The following is an 18,372-nucleotide window of genomic DNA, read 5'->3' on the forward strand; positions in this document are numbered from 1 at the left end:
ATAATATTGTTACTGCTGGAAATGGGAAAATTTAGTAGTACCTCATATTATACCTCACATGTAAAAAAAACTAAACAACTGAATTTTTATTGAATGCAACATACCAAAATCACAGTTTTACCGCATATATAGTGAAAGCATTACCAAAAAAAAATTCAATGGTCAATGTTAAATCCGAAAAAAAAGCTTAAGAAATTTGAAAGCAAGGAACTGGGAAATACCTAACAGAAAGGAACAATCAATTAAATTTTCATTTGTGGATATATTGTACTGGAATCGCCCGATCAGTGAGAGATGCAAAAAGTCCAACGAACTCGAAAGAGGGTAGCGGCGTTTTATTCCGTGAGAAATCATGAAACATATTTAGCACACCACAATCGAAACATAAAAAATAGCCCTTGTAAAAATCAACAACACACAAGCAAACAGTAAAATCATTAATTAAACAACAGCAACAACTCAATAATCCTAGGTTCTCCCACTCGCAATTTGATGACACTATAAAGAGAGAATTCATGCTCATGAGAGTACCTCATCCCTGAGAGGGTATGAAATTTTCTAGAAGGACCTCTGGATCAACGCTCCTAATAGAGATATCGCCATAATTCTTGTATTTTCAAGAGCCTCCAGTTTTATTGCCGAATGGCCACCATGGCCGGGGAGTCCTTGACATGGTATATATTAAAGGTATATGTAAAATCCTCTTCCTTACTCTGAAACTAACTGCTCATGGAAGCAATATTACTTATCCGCAACAATATTTCATTTATTACCTTAAATAAAAAAATAATTAAATTCTAAAATATTAAAGGTACAGCATACAAATGTGCAGGGTTTCAGTCATAGTACGATTGAGACAAAACATTAATTCGTTCACATCACCTCAAGAAAAGAATTTCCAAGGGCTAAAAAAAATATTACCGCACCCTTGATTTTCGATTGTTAAGTCACTAATGTCGAATGGGAACGAAAATATTAAATTATTCCAAGATTTTATCCTCGCTCCGCCACTTCTGTATATTTGAGTCAAGTACGCGTTAAATGCATTCACTGGAGTAGAGTGAAATCTTGTAAAGAGAGGCGCAGATTCAAGTTACATCCTCGTTTTCTAACCACAGCTGAAAATTACGAGATGCATCCCAAAATTGCTCTCATGTTAATTTCAAATGTGAAATTAATGTAACTAGACTTTACTCTTAGAGCTGCTGTTGGAAACTGAAAATTCATGCAATGCATGATAAAACATACTGCAATTTCATTTATTCATACAACGAATAAACAAATGTACTATTCACGGGATTTTTTTTTTTTTTTTGAAGAAAATAATGTGCTTTTGTTAATATTTTCCGACTGAAGGAAAGATTTTGAAATATTTTCCTATAGCTTTGTAATAAAAGAAAATATATTAAGATTCAAAGATTCCAAAATTAAACGAGTAGGAAGCAATCTATGAGAAGAAGTAACGAATTCGGAGAACTTCTGAAATGTTATTTTTAGCAGCTGAAGATAACAAAAATAAAATTCGGAGAATTTCTAAAATTTCTCGAAATAAAAAGTTCCAGAAAATCAAGTTTAATCTTTAAAACTATTTATTAATTGGAAAAGATGTTAAAATGCCAATTAAAATATCAACATCAATAGCTGCAATTTGACTACACTGACATTTCGAAGATATGATTACAGTGCATTCAGAGATTTATACCAAGAATTAGGATTGGAATCACAATAAAATATAAATAATACGTCTAATAATAATAAATATATCAATTTTTAAAGAGTTTTTTTTATTGTAGTACTCCCTCTAATAATATATATTAGTTAGATAGTAATAATAATAGTTGATAATTACTTCCCTCAAAATTTTAATTTTTCTTATTAATGAGTTATTTCATATCCTACACAGATTAATTTGCTTATTTAAAGTTTTTATTGTTTATTTTATGCGAATTTGTTTTTCTGCAGATTCGGTTACAATACTGTGGAATCTTTGATAATCGTTTGGATCGGACCAATTACATGTAGAAAATATAAAAATGCAATGCTCTGTAACTTCAGTGTTGTTGCCAGCAAATAATAATTTAATTACTTCAATAACGATTTAAATGAAAAATAATTGCAAACGATAGTAATATAAATAAAATGCTAAACGCTAAATCTATCAAAATGTAGTCAGCTGTTTCTAAGACGCAAACTATACTTAAAATAAATTATGACATTTTAAAAACATTTTTCTAGTGATTTATTCAAGTATTGAAAAACAAAACCCACTTTCATATTAGATCTTAAAAAATACGTCTTTTAATAGTTTATTCACTAAAGGCCACCTGTTGCGATCGCTCTTTGTGTTTTCGATCCCACGTTCAAAGCTAAAAATTATTTGTTTCTTACCGTGATTTGCGTATTTGTGACTCACACAGTCACAATAAGTAACCTTAAATGACTTTTTGATGTAATGACTTTTGAGTTACTTTTATTTATGATAACAAGTATCATTTATATGATATATTAATTCTAACTCTTATCTACATTAATAATGATTACATTCTTTAAAAGTCATTCACAACTGTAAGAGATAATTATTGTTTCAGATATTAATTCAATTGGTTCCAACTATATAACAGAATTTTGTTTCAAAAGTTAAAACAAAAATGGAATCTAAAAGAGGAAAAAAACATTTGTAAATATTTAACATTTCCAAAACAGGATTTTTTTTTCTTTTTGCTTAAATTCTTCACTCTAAGAAAGAAAGAACGACAAAATAGCCTTCCTGCTTGATTTCTTCAAAATGGTCAAAAAACTTAAACATGAAGCATTTATTTATGTGTGTTTACATAAAAAGATTCTGACTCCTTTTCAAAAAAAAAAAAAAGAAGAAGAAGAAGAAGAAGAAAAGAAAAGAGTTAAAAATCTATTAATCTACTTCTCAGGTTAAATTTGTAAATACAATATTTTCTGCAATTTAACATAATTTTATTTTAAAGGTAAATACTAAAATGAAATCTAAAACAGGAAAAATATATTTGTGAACATTTAACATTTCCTAAAAAGGAACGTTTTTAGCTACTCAAATTCCTGATCCTAAGAAAGAATGAAAAACAATAAAAGAAACTTCCTGCTTGGTATCTTCAAAATTATTTAAAAACAGAAATAAGGAACATTTATGTAATGATTTTTGAATTATCCTTAATTCAAAAATTGTAAAAGATAATTCTGATTGTACTGTATTTATGATCACTAGTATCATTTATGTGATAGGTTAAATCCATCTGTTATCTATATTAATAATGATTGCATTCTTTAAAAATCATTCATAACGGTATCAGATAATTATTGTTTCAGATATTAATTCAGCTGATGCTTACTATTTAAAAGAATTTTATTTTAAAGGCAAATAGAAACACGAAATCAAGAAGTGGAAAAAAAAAATTTGTAAACATTTCCAATCGGAAACGTCTTATGCTGCTCAAATTCCAAATCCTAAGAAAGAAAAAAAAAACGATAAAACAGCTTTCTTTCTTGATATCTTCAAAATGGTTGAAAAACTGAAATCGGAAACATTTATTTATATGTGCTTACTTAAAAAGTTTCTGGCTCCTTTTTTCAAAAAAAAAAAAAAAAAATCCATTTATCTACTTCCCAGGATAAATTTGAACTCGCCATATTTTCTGCAATTTAACAGAATTTTATTTTAGAGTAAATACTAAAACGAAATCGAAAAGAGAAAAAAAATATTTATAAACATTCAACATTTCCTAAACAGGAACGTTTTTTGCTACTCAAATTCTTGATCCAAAAAAAGAAAGAAAAACGATAAAAGAACGTTCCTGATTGATATCTTCAAAATGATTATAAAACAGAAATATGGAGCATTTATGTAATGATTTTTAAATTACCCTTAATTTAGAAATTGTAAAAGATAATTATGATTGTACTGTATTTATGATCACTAGTATCATTTATGTGATATGTTAATTCCAACCGTTTTCTACATTAATAATAATTGTATTCTTTAAAAATCATTCACAACAATATCAGATAATTATTGTTTCAAATATTAATTCAGCTGGTGCTTACTATTTAACAGATTTTTATTTTAAAGGCAAAACGAAAAACGAAATCAAAAAATCAAAAAGAGAAAAAGAAATATTTGCAATCATTTAACTTTTTTTTTTTTTTTTTTTTGCTATAATTTCTAACCCTAAGAAAGAAAGAAAAACGATAAAACAGATTTCCTGCTTCATATCTTCAAAATGGTTTAAAAAAACTGAAATGTGAAACATTTATTTATGTGTTTTTACTTTAAAAGATTCTGGCACCTTCTTTAGAAAAAAAAAATGAAAATCTACTAATCTACTTCTCAGATTAAATTGGAACACGCAACATTTTCTGCAATTAACCCACTTCAAATTACAAGTTTTTGTCAATCTTTTGGAACATAAAATTAAGAAAAAAGAAAACCCGAGAGAAAGGAGATCCATTCTAGAGTCTTCCAAAGGTCATCAGAGGTAAAGACGAGGCTAACTGGAATAACATTGCTCAAGGTTGCCGTTCAGTTCTCCATCCCATGGAAGTTTTGGGCGATTTCCCATCGTTTGTTCGAGCACAACAGGTAGAAAAAGTTCGAGGTCAGGGGCGAAATTAAGGTGGGGAGCTGACGAGACAAGTCCACCCTGAAGCAAATAAATAATTTTGCAATCTTCCTCCCCGTTTCTCAAGTAAAGAAGGCTCTGTTCTACTTAGAAAGCTGGAATGCTGACATTGTTTATCTTACAAGTTGGAAGAAGGTAGAAAAAGAATCCAGAACGGAGGCGCGTTGCTTTTTTTTTTTTAATTAAATGATAATATTTGTATTTAACCCTTTTAAAAAATTCTTAACGTAACATGATTCTTATTTAATCTTTAAAGAAAATTATTATTTAAATAGAATATTTTTTAGCTCATCTTTTAAAGGAATTGAATGATTTTTAGCTTTAAAAAAAAGCTATTTTTTCTGCTTTAATATCATATCGGTGATATTTTCCTATTTACGAAAAGAAATGTATGGTGTGCCTAGGTATGGAAAGTTGAGTGCTCATAAATTAACTATTAGAATCTTTATGATTTAAGAAATAATTGTTGTTTTTTCATTTATTAAAATTTCAGTACTCATATTAAACATTTTTTCAATTTTATGAAATTTAATACGACAATAATTACATTATGCATCGCTTAAATTGATTTTTCTTCATTTGTGGACAGTGGGTGTGGGCGTGTGTGGCCAGTCTACGTTTACATATAAATAATACAAATCGTTTCTTTTTTCTTATAGACAAGCCAGACCTTTTGACCTTGAGCTACCAAACTTGGTATCTATACATTTTGGAGCGTGGGAATATGCATCCTCGGGCGATTTTATTAAAATCTTAATTAGTTTAAAATTAAGCGAAATTAAGAAAAAAAATTTCTTCATTGAAAATATTACAGCACAAAAACGATTTTTATACCATTTCAAAAATTTTAAAAATTATCTTTTCAATGATGCCAATTTCATAATTGTGCGATTTTTACCTGAATTTGGCATTTTTTAATATAATTTTTTGCTTAATTTTCAACAACAGATAGTATTATTGCTGTGAGATCCAAATCGTTTACATTGTTTCATCAAATATTGCAATACATAATTTTCTTCCATCATTGAAAGCTAAAGAAGAAGAATTCAATCAATTATCTGTACAACTTTCAAGACGAATCGAAAATGAAGTTACAATAGTTCGAAAGTTAGTAGGCGGATGAACCACACAATTGCATTCTTAATAGAATTATGACGTAATAGCAATGATCTCCATTGGAAAGATTCGTGGGCTCAATGAACAGTACAAATACAAGACAATTCAAATAATATGGGTTTCATGCCTGATAAGTTGGCGGAATCATAAACATGAAAATATAATTGGAATTAAATATCATCTATACTCCTTACGAACCAGCTGGTCACCAAAGGCAACTAGTTTATAATATATTTGAATTTTTTACAATGAATGTTCCTGATTTTTTGCTTCTTATGAATGTACACTGTAGCTTTAAAGCATTCTCTTATTTTTTTCTGTGCCTGACGCATTTATTATTTCCTTTTTTACCTCCAGATTTTTTATTTAAAAAATCAGTTCAATTCAATCAGTCAGTTAAGTTCTTTTTTAATATATTTAGAAAAATTGATTTTTTAAATGTATATATATTATTCTCAAGTTTTTAGTCTTTTTTACTATATTTATTGCGGCTTTAAAAAAAAATATGAAACACCGAATTCTTCTCCGGGAGACCAACGGTGTACCAACGCAAACCGTTGTACCAAATCGGATGACTTACATTAGCTCTAAATCTGTTAATCATATAAAATTTCAACGTGAAGAAAGATGTTTTGTATTAATATTCTAATTTGTGTATAATCTATATACTTAATAATTTAGGAAATATTCCGGTTTATATTCGTAATATTCCCATTCTAATAATAATTCTTAATACTTACATCTTCATAATATTTTTAATATTTTTCTTTAATAAACTTTTTAATCAGAAATATGAATGTCAAAACAAAACCGTAAAAAAGTTAGATTCCGATAGAAATACTCAAAATAATTTAGAATTTTAATCACATTTATAACATATTTTAACTGACATTAGACAGTTAAACTGACATTAACTGACATAACTTTCACTGACATTAGACAAGAATTTCCTTTCGCATTATTGCATCATGTCTTAATTTCTTTAGAATATTGCTGATTTCCTCAATTTTTTTTTTTTTTTTACTTCCCTTTTATTAGAATGATAAAACGGCGCTCAGAAAAATTTTATTTTTAGTATTTTCTACTTTTTGTGTTTCTTAATTCATGGATTTAAAAATCTAATAATATGGAATTGATTATATATTTCAAAATTCATGAAATCTAACATTACGGAATCTAAAATCTATTATTTCTCAGATTAATTTCTAGATGATGCCACTCATGGGAAATCAATTTTTAACTAAATTATTAACTTTTTAGCTAATATTAATTGATTATTACCAACAACTACTTATTAAAATATTATATTTTCATCGCTAACCAGAAACTGTATAATCTAATACATTAGGATGTGAGTGAAAGGTTGATTATAAAGCTCCATCCTTACAAGCATGAAATTTCCGGAATTAAGTAAAAGAGTCTAATGATAACGTACAGATGCTTATTAATCACTCAAGACGGATTTTTTTTCATCCTCTTTCCGCTATTTAGGTACAATGTTTTCAAATTAAATCCAATATTTTCGAAAGAAAGCGAATTGCTATTCATATGCAACACTGTAATAATATAATGTAATTCGATTCTATAATAACAAGAAGTAAACTTATTAGCCTGTCCAACTCTTACTGCCTGGTAGAAAACAGGCTATATTTCAATTTATTTAAATCTTTGGATACCTAGCCGGAATATTAAATGGCATCCGTATTAATGCTTACCAAATAGCTTTAATACACTGTTTGCCGCTGACGCCATTTGACTCACACCTGTGATTCACGCCTACTGTCTTATTAGAATGGGCTAATAACACTTGATTTAATGTTATTTTTAAAAAATTAAAGCATTTAAAATAAAATCTATAAATATTTTTTCTTCAGGATCAAACACACAAACTTAAATATTCCAAAAAATCAAAGTCTGACTTCAAACGAGTTTGTTTAAAACCGATAATAGCTTATTTCTTATTTCTAAGACGCAAAAGGCAAATATCTGCTGAGTCAACTTTAGCATACTTGTTTATGCCAGTTCCTCTAAAATATTTAACACACCATAAAACCCAACCCATACACCTAAAAACATGCATTTTATTTCCCCCTCGGATATAAATCTTTTAACATTCCTTTGCAGCTGAGTTTTATTTTGCACAAAGAGAAAAAAATAAATCTATCCCATGAAAATCTTCTTACTACAACAATTTATAACTAGGCCGTGGAAAAGAAACTTCTTTGAAGTTAAATCACTGTAGGCTATTCCGATGGTAAATGTGTCATATTACCTCTTTGGAGAAAGTCAATAAGTTTGTTTCCCTTAACAAGGTCCTTAGGGATGTGCGTAAAATGGAAACCTATGACGCCTTCACCTAAACGGCACCTTTAATGTGAATCAAGACGCCACGTCGTAAGGAGACGGTGGGCTTGTTATTTCTGACAAGAATATATCCCTCCAGAGGTTTCCCAATTGAGGCAGCATGATAAAGAAGACCTGAAAAATAGCTTTGATACCTTACATTGGAGAGACGATAATAGACTAATAATAAAAGGAACTCGTATCCGAATCATACAAGTAGATTTGGCTTTTATTAGTAAAATATCAAAATCCGAAATATTTTTTCTTCTATTTGCTTGTGTATTGTTACATAAAAAGGTCATTTAAAACGTGTGGTCAGAAATAAGTACTTTTATGCATTATGCCAGGAATTTCCAAATTGAAGGTCGAAAGTCAATTTTTTGGTCAATCGTTACAAGATCAATTTTGAATGCATGTGTCTTTTCACAATATGCGAAAATATCATGTATGCTTAAACTTTTCATTAAGCCATACAGTGAAGAAATATTTTTACAGTGCTTAATCTTGTCTAGTTTAAAAGTATCAAAAATTGGCTTTCCGACTGAAGGTTTGTCACTATTATTTTTCAGTTTCGTAATTTTTCTTAATTTCTGTGATAACTTCGGAAACTATTTTTCATTCTTTTCTTTTTTTTTATTTGGCCTGTCATTCAAACCAATATATTGCTTCCTTTATGTCAGCTTGAGTTCCGTGCTCTTTTTCTCTCTAGATTCCGCAGTTATTTAAAACATATTTAATGATAATCATTTATTTTTAAAGCTGACTTGCTCACAGGAGCTTTCTCCCCTAAATTTTCTCGCATACTCTTTAATAAAGGTGTTATCCCCCCTCCTCCGAACAAAATTGTGAATTTTGGTAAAGACCGTGAATGCCACAAGTGCTCAAAGCTTTATTTTCAGAATTCCACATTAAAGAGTTGTGTGCTTCATAATATAATAATGAAACTTTATACTTGAGTATTATTCGAATACCTTTGGCTTACGAAATATCAATTTTTGACCTGAATCTATTGTTTTTACTGAATCAAGCGCGATATTTGTCGATTATTTGCTGATATGCGGTTAATACACAAGTACTAGAAAATCGAATATCCATTATGGACACTATTTCCTACCGATTCAAACCAAAATTTAACACGGAACTACAGTTGCAGTCACAAGATCACATACCGGATATCATTTCAGGTATTGCGTTTGCCAGCATTAGTAAGTACAGACAAACAGACAATCACTTTGACATATTTGATTCAAAATTTGATAAGAATTTGCATTTCATTGCTAAACCTGAATACCAAGTTTTATTTACTCATCCCTTTATGTTTTGTAGCTATCGAGTTCGTCTGTGCTCGAACAGAAAGATAAACAGGTTTCCCTTGAATAGATTTCGTTCAAAATTTTATAGAAAATCTACAGCTTTAGACTAAAATTAACATAACAAATTTCATCCCTCTAGTTCAAAGTGGTTTAGCTAGGTCCGTAGTGGTTAGAGGTCTGTAGATAGACAAACGGATAGACAGGCAGATATAATGCCAAAAATGTATTTTTCAAACTTAGAGTCTGAAACATGGAAATTATTCAAAATCTCGAGTTTGATTTTTTTTTTTTTTTTTTTGGTGATTACAATATTTTCTCTATACTTCGTACAAGAGAAAGTAATAAAAGGAACACTAAATACTTCCATGTAAGTGGATTAAAGGGAGGGGGGGAGTGATGGTGTGCCACACGATTAAAGAAACATAATTACATATGAATCGTATTAACCTGGGGAATCATAAGATTCGGCAATCCAGTTCTTAACTTTTGAACTACAGCTCGCTATATGCCTGATATTTTGATGCTCTAATCAAAAATAGTCTTCTTCTCATAGAAAAAAATTCCAAAGATGCACTAAAAAAGTAACGGGCATAAATTAAGTACCATCTGAAATCAGCTTCAATGCCTCATTTCACCATCCTCCTAACTGTCTGGAAATGAACATTTTCCAATATTCTTTTTATTTGATGATTATTCAGTATATGTATAATAGACATATAAAAAAATGAGTTAAATAATCATGAAAAAACATCATGAAACATTTAATACTCTTCAGAAGGAAAAGTATTAAAAATTGTATTTTTGCTGCATAAATTATCAACAATTAAACTTTCAATAATGCCCACTTATAGTAAAAAACACCATCATCGAATCAAAAAGAATTATTACCCAAAGTAAAGAAGATCAAAGAAAAAATGTGTACGAAGTAATATACACAAAAAAAAATGTCATGGGAATGATTAGGGGAAATGAGAACGAATTTTGCAGATTTTAACCTTTTCTTCGATTAAAAATTATAATATGAGATGGAAAATAGGTTTAAAATGTATGTGAGAGCATAATCATGATCTGGAGGACTCATTAACCAATGCTTCTTTCCCAAATTAATTTATTAATTAACCTGTCTCAGTCATAATGATGTTCATAATTAGCCTGATTTATTCCCAGAAACTACGGGGTAAGTGGGAGCACTTATTTTAACTTCCAATCACATTAATGAACTGATATGAAGAGAATATATTTAAAGTGAAAAAAAATTCCAACATTTTCTTGCCTCATTACATATACCACCCATTTTCAATCACCCCAAAGTACTGGTTTTTTTTTTTTTTTTACTGTTTTTTAACAAAACTTTTTTTTTTCATAAAATGTCGCATATTAACAACCATAACTATTTAATACCATTAATTTTGTAGTAATTTATAATCATCCGGCTCCCAATTTAAAAATTCAGAAAATGTAGCTTTATAAAAACTGATATGACTAAATTTTATGAAGCACGAGAAGGAAATAATGTAGGACTTAGAAATGCATTTTAAAGTAAATATTACCTAGTAGTTCAATTTAGTAGCAGAAAGCACAGCTCTAAAACTAATAGAACGTTTATTTTCCTATTCAGCTCACTTTCTCTGACATTTGCACAATATGAAAAAATCTACTCAAGTAATAGAACCTGGTAGAATAGTTTTTATGTGATTCGCGGAAATCGCAACTATTATTAACCCCCAAAACAAATTTTTATTTAGAAAAATTGGTGCTCTTCAGACATGTCACGTACAGTTGACCTCCGCAATTCCCTCAAACTTACGAGTAATGGATCTTTATTTTGGTAACTTCAGCATAATCAATTAAAATATACATATTTATTAAAAAATCAGCCATGGATGATTCGAAATAAATTACTCCCTCTATCTCTGCAAGTTCCATTTCTTATTGAAAAGAACTAAAATAATCATGTTCCGATTCCTCCCTCAGCCTCACATTTTTTTTTTTTTTTTCCTTCTTTAAATAGGTTTTCTTATTTTTTCGGTTCTTAACTTCAAAAAGTATCAAAGAATTATTAATAAAAGCTTTCATTCGCGAAAAGTAATTTGTATGTAGAACATATGGTAGATTTTGCAAAATATTAATTCATAGCACAAAAAAACTTATCATAAAATAATGAGCGTTGTTAGTGGAGCGAGGTGTTACAACATTCCTAGATATAATATCGCTCTCCATCATTATAATAAATTATTTCAAATCATGAAAAATACAGAATTTAATTACTATAAAAGCCTGTTCCAAATTATTCCTGGAATGAAGGGATAATTTGAAAACACTATTCATTTTATTAGAAAGTCTAGCAATGAAAATTGAATCTTACTCGTAACCATTTATAGCTCCAAGAAATATATAATTTTGCAACTTACTTTGCAAACAATTGATTAAGGAAAGAATAATGCCCCTTAGAAAAGTTTTGGTTTCACTCTTTTTGAACACGGTTGCAACTAAAGTAAACAAGCGTTGGAAAATAACATTAAAAAAAGAAGAACATTGATGTTCGTCTTCCTCTAGAGTGATTGAAGAAAGCACGTGCTTTCCAACTCGCAAAACCTTCACCGGTACTTACTATAGTCATCATTCCCAATTATCTTTCCTGAATGTACCTCGAAAAGATATTCCGTATAGTATAGGAAATTAGCTTATTCTTATATTAACTTTTTTTTGTATTTTTAGTATTTCCGCCTTTTGTATTTTGGGATTTTATGCTTATTTTCATTTTTTTTTATTTTCATGCATTATTTCATTATATATATATATATATATATATATATATATATATATATATATATATATACATAATTGTAAATATGTATATTATAAAGGTTTACAAGCAAAGAAAGCTCAAAATTTTATTTAGAATGATTTAATTTTTATTTTTTATTCTCTTTATTCGAAAATTTCCCATATTTCAGTTATACGAGTATGAACAGCAAAAATATATTTAATATCCAAACATGGCCATTAATATGGATATTAAAAATACCTATGATTCTTCTTAGGTCTAAAATGAAGGATTTTATCGTGTGTGTGTGTGTGTGTGTTATAAACTTTTATCGAAAAAAACAATACATTTAATTCTTTTATTTATACCAATTAAGAGTTTTTAAAAATTTTAATTATTATTGCATTTTTATTTATGTAAGAATATATTAAAATAAATCTAAAAATACTTAATTTTTAATAGCAGGAAATAATTTTTCGCTTATCCATTCCATTATTTATATTTGAATAATTTAAATTTCTTTTATGCATGTTCATTCAGCTAATACTCAACTTTTTTTCAGAATGCATACCATCTGGCATGTATACCATAAATAATAGAAGTATAATTTTATTTTTCAGAATGCATATCACAGTGAAAAAGAAGTAACAAAATGCCAAAAATTGTCATCTATATCATCTTTTCATTTACTTTTCTCACTTCAGTATGGGGCAAATGTCCACAGAACTGCGTTTGTGACTTCGACAGTGAAGACCGTAAACGAGTATCATGCAATCGAGGCGGACTGACAGAAATTCCTACTTTACACATGGATGTAGATATCCAGGTACTCATCATCACTGCACCACCAAACCATTACAACGAATTGACACTTGGAAGAATTTTTCTTGATTTTCATGAACTAGAAGAAGTGCGGATAACTTATTCGAAACTCCCTGCTATAGGAGACAGCTCATTTTGGCCAGGAAAAAAATTAAAAATTCTTGATCTTAGCCACAATAATATCACTTTCATTCGAGATAAAGACTTTTTCGGTCTGCAAAATCTTAAAGTCCTTGATCTCAGCTACAATGGAATAGCAGCTTCACCATCAGCCCCGTTTAGACTTCTTCCAAATCTTAGAACTTTATCTTTGGCAAGAAACAAACTACGAACTCTAGTTCCAAGGCTCTTCTATATGCTCGCAAAACTTGAGAAACTTGATTTAAGTGGAAATCCTCTGAGAGAACTTGATCCTGAAAATTTAAAGGACGTCAGGCCTCTTAAGAGATTTCATTTGGCGAAATGTCAATTAGTTAGACTCCATTCCCTAATATATCAACAGCTTCCTAATTTAGAGGAATTGGATTTGAGAGATAATTTCTTCACCTACTTCTCCCCAGAAGAATTCAGACATTTGAAAAGATTAAAGTACCTTCATTTGGATGGTAATAATTTAACTGTCGTCGTGGAGAATACTTTTGATGGTCACAATTTAAGGCATCTTGGTCTTTCTCGAAATAGAATAATTAAGTTCTCTAAATGTGCGTTTTGTAATTTATCAATTCAGCAACTGGATGTCTCCTACAATCAACTCATTACCTTACCTCTTGATGTGTTTTCTCCAATAGCTCATTCTTTAGAAAGTTTGGATCTTAGTTTTAATCCAATCGATTCAGATGATTTGGAATTGGCCCTCAGTCCTGCTTACAAGCTGAAAAGATTGTCCTTATCTGGAATGAAATTAAGTCAACTGTCAGACGACGCTTTTTTCAACAATGGAGAACTGAAAACTTTAGACTTGTCATACAACTCATTCGTAAATATTTCCAGCCAAGTGTTTCAGCCGCTGCGACAAATCGAAGAAATTGACCTCTCTCACAACGAATTTGAGCATCTGGACATTGAGTTCTTGGAGCAAACACAAAATATGACATCTCTGAGTGTTTTACATTTGCACTCAAACCCATGGTCCTGCCAACGCTGTTCCGTCCTGCCTCTTTTGAAGTGGGCTCGACAGTCTCCATTATACAGCAGTACTTGTGACATGAACTATGAAAGTACCACTTGTATGAGATGTGCTACCCCACCTTCGCTGGAGGGTAGAGCGCTACATTCTCTCAGAAGAGTTGACTTGGAACCTTGTGCAAGCCTCATGCCGCAATCTCGGGTACTAGTGGCTTCATCTAACATTGCCATCATTGCCACCATATCAGTAGTTATTCTTTTAATCATAGGTATTGTCATTTCAGTTGTGATTTACCGACAGCAAAGTGCAGTGTATTACACTCACGAAGGAGAGAGAACCCTTACTTTAGGTGTCCTTGGCTATCCTGCCGAGTATGCTAGCACTAATGGAGGAACATTAACAGAAGACAAGAGAAGAGCATATTTCGTCACCTTAGACAGAATTGATGAGCTTGCAGAGGAAAAGATAGTAGCAGGAAGATCCATAAATTATAGTTGAAAAACTATTAATACTTGAATTTTACTGTCATCGTCTTTTAATCGATCACAAAAAGAAGTTACTGGGTGAAATGCTCTTCGATGAGAAATGCTTTGCATTTAATCCAGTAATCACAATTTTAAGTGAAATATTTGAGCTAGTCTTATGTTTATTTCATATGATAAATAATTTGGATAAATATTTTATAATTCCCAAACATGACATACATTGTGCTATGAACTGTAAAAGTTAAGTCTACGTCTCTAATAAAAAATTATATTCCAAAATCGATACTAAAATATAATGATCAGAAATTCTGGAGGAAACTGAAGAGAAATATTGATATAAATTGAAAATTCTTTTTTTTTCCTAGAAAAGACGAAGTTAAATATACCCATATCATCTAAGTAAATTTTCAGTAGCTAAGCTTAGTTTTTTTAATTCAATAGATATTAAGATAAAAATATAACAAATTTAATAGTCACCTTGCTTGTACTTGATATTTGCATATGATAAAAATAATTTTCCTTTCATGTATTTGTTGTTAGGTTGCTTCTCTTTCTATGAGCAGTCTTTCTTCAACTTCGTTCGATCCATAGATAAAGTAATATTTTCTGTGCAATACAAAGGTTATTAACGAGTCCATTTCACAAATTATGTTTTTAACATTTTCACTAAACTATTTGTGTTAATTAAGATTTAGTTCAGACATGCTTTTGATAAAAGATTATTTATACGCTACTTAAATCAAAACCTTGATTTTGTGTCGCATTTTCGTATGTGTAATGTACTTATGAATACATGAATAATAGGAAATAAAAATATCTTTCTGTGTTTTCTTTTCATTTTAAAAGTTATTAACTTTTTAAAAACTGGTATTGGAAGAAACTAAGATCACCAGCATTAAAGGTAAAAAAAAAAAAAAAAACACAAAATAAACAAGGTTTTTGAGTTTTGTTACAAAAACTATGCATAAATTTCCATAATCATTTTTGGTTTGGCAAAGGGCAGGATAAAGGTTGGAAAACTGAGTTTGGAATGAGATCCATTATAATGGCAGTATACATTTAAGGTGTTCATTCATTAAAATAACAAAACGCAATAACTAGCCAATTCCGAAAACATCGCTTCAAATTTTTGGCATAGCTTAGATACTAGTAAGTTTTTGTCTGAATCTATGTCCGAACAGCACATCAAAGCGTTCGCTTGGTAATAGAGATGTCAGGCTTTGTACCTGGAATTTTGATTTTCAATGGCGAAATAATTATTAGTATAACCTTTACTTTGATAACTAATTTAAATGTGTATTATTATCCCCAAATCATTAAAAAATGTTAAATTTTTCGATTTTAATCTGAGAAATTTGTTCTGACTTCACGACACCGCCTTTATCTCGGAAATATATAGACTATATGAATATATAGGCAGATGGTGCAAACTTTTAATGTTCGTTCAAATTCAAACGATAGCTAAGGAAGTAAAGCTTTTCTTTTACAAACTTATATTTTCTTTTACATTTATTTCAATATCTAGATAATATATTTATACGTACGCTAAAAAACATCACAAACAAGATTCTGGAAAAGGAAATATTATTAGGAAACATTAACAGTATTCTGTAAGAAAAAAATGAAAAGAAAAACGTTTTAGCGGTAAAGCACCTCACCTCTACTTTCAAATTCTTCTTCAGTTCCATAACTTCTATTCTTCTAGCTAATCTGGGCCAACGCGCCCGTTTTTCTTTGATTTTGGTGCGATTGAAGTATATTATATAATCCATTAATAAATTTAACATAATATAGATATTTAAAATATTTTGGAGTTCAAATATCTGTCGGTATCTGAGAGGAAAGATGAAATCATGCCAATAATGAGTCACATATTGATTAAATATATTTCTAAATTGTTAATTTTCATTAAATAGTTTTAAAATATTTTTTTTAAAAATGTGTTTATATTTATAAATATTTTCTCTTTAAAATCTAAGTAATAATTCATTAGATAAATTAACATTTATTTTTCCCTAAAAAATGAGTACATTAAAACTATTTATAAATTTTAATTTAATTTTAAATAATTTTGAAGTATTTTTTTAAAACACAGCCATAATTATAATTATTTTTGTACAAAAATTAAATTATAGTTTAAGTATTAAAAGAATAATCATTTATTTTTGTTTAAACTATGAGTAACAAATAAATTATTTGTAAACTGTTAATTTAGATTAAAAAATTTCAAAAATATCCATATGACAACGTTGAGCTTCCAATTTTCTAAGCAAATGCGCATTCGGACATAGAACGACACCAGAATTATAAATTTATATTATATAAACTACAACAAAAATTTGATGGCCATTTTTTCGTAATTGATTAACTTTTGCAGTTTAATATTTTGATGAATGAACATCCTAAACATATATTCCAATTTTACTAAATCTCATCCAGAACTCAATTTTCCAACACGGGCCCTCCCGTTCCGAGAGTTTAAGTGCTCCTACATTGATTATAAAAACATAACACGTAATTATAAATATTTATATTGCTTCTAAAGGCATAGAATTAAAATACAATTTTACTATGAGCACTTAACTACTATAAACCTAATAAATACAATTTGACAAAATCACAATTTTTATTTCGAAAATATGCTTACTGGTGCAATTGCTAGTTTATTAGAAGTGAATTATCTCGAATATTAAAAATAACTGCAATAGTTTGAGCAAATCTAAGAAATTCTAATTAACATAATTGATATCATTTCTGGATGTTTCAAACAAATCTTATTTGAAAATTTTTTTAAAATGTCGGAAAAATTTCTAGAAAAACGTTTTTAGTGCACTTAATACTAGCCATTATTTCTGCCTAATATCATTCAACAAATCTTTGAAAAAGAATGTTTATGTTTTTTTTTCCCACTCAGATAAAATTACAAAATTAAAAGGGTAGTTTTAAAACTGTTTTATGTATACAGAGTACACACTCTAATTGTAGACAAATAGACAATTTCTAAATTAATAAGCATATACTTCCACTTAAAAAAATGCTCTAAATGATACAAAGAAATATGTTTTATGTTGTTGAGTCAGTAAATGTATTACTGAAAAAAATGACAAAATCCAAGGTTTTATGGTCCAATGGTCATTTTAATCATATTCAATGAAATATTTCTGACACGCAAGCATTTTAAGCAAAAAAAAAAAAAAAAAGAAAAAAGTTCCATTTTCTTGCGACTAAGACTGACCAAGCTATAAAGCTTAGGATATCATTATTTTAACACATTCAAGTTTCATGTCGAGCAAGCACAGCTTTTTTAATTAGTGAATCTTCCTCTAGCCGGGCATTGAAATTGCCTAAAATTGTTTAAAATAGTGATATTGAAACTTTATAATCCAATCAGCTTTAATTCCAGAAGAGTAGTGCTATTTCACTTAAAATTTTTAAGTACCACGTATATTTTCCTAAATATGATTGATAGACCAGGAAACTGCTTAAATATTCAGAATTTGTTATATTTTCAATAGAACATTTACTAACACAAACAACATAAAATGTAATTTTTTACATCACTTAAGGCATCATTTTTCCAATTAGAAATGAAATGCTTATCTCAAATGATTTTGTAAATTAACTATTGAGCCACGATTAACGTGGACATCCTGTATATACAGTTTTAATATAAAAAACAGAAGTAGAAAGAGAAGATAAGAAAAAATGCAATTGTAAGTAGTTGGTAATAATTGTGTGATTATATTCAACA

The 18,372-nt window shown here is 29.1% G+C and overlaps 1 protein-coding gene across 3 annotated transcripts in view; it reads left to right on the plus strand.

The window, feature by feature from the left end:
• Positions 1 to 15,376, plus strand: part of LOC129959468 (leucine-rich repeat-containing protein 70-like) — a 212,969-nt gene extending 197,593 nt beyond the window's left edge. For 2 of the 3 annotated variants that reach the window (XM_056072307.1, XM_056072309.1), the window contains one exon: positions 12,809 to 15,376. In XM_056072307.1, coding sequence (XP_055928282.1) covers positions 12,841 to 14,634 — 1,794 coding nt within the window. In that variant the 5' untranslated portion in view covers positions 12,809 to 12,840 and the 3' untranslated portion in view covers positions 14,635 to 15,376. Of the gene's footprint in view, positions 1 to 12,787 lie in introns of all 3 variants that reach the window. The other variant, XM_056072308.1, reaches the window with a different exon arrangement.
• Positions 15,377 to 18,372: the final 2,996 nt, after the last annotated feature.

This window comes from Argiope bruennichi, chromosome X1 (assembly GCF_947563725.1).
Source record: "Argiope bruennichi chromosome X1, qqArgBrue1.1, whole genome shotgun sequence".
In the NCBI taxonomy this organism is placed as follows: Eukaryota; Metazoa; Arthropoda; class Arachnida; order Araneae; family Araneidae; genus Argiope; species Argiope bruennichi.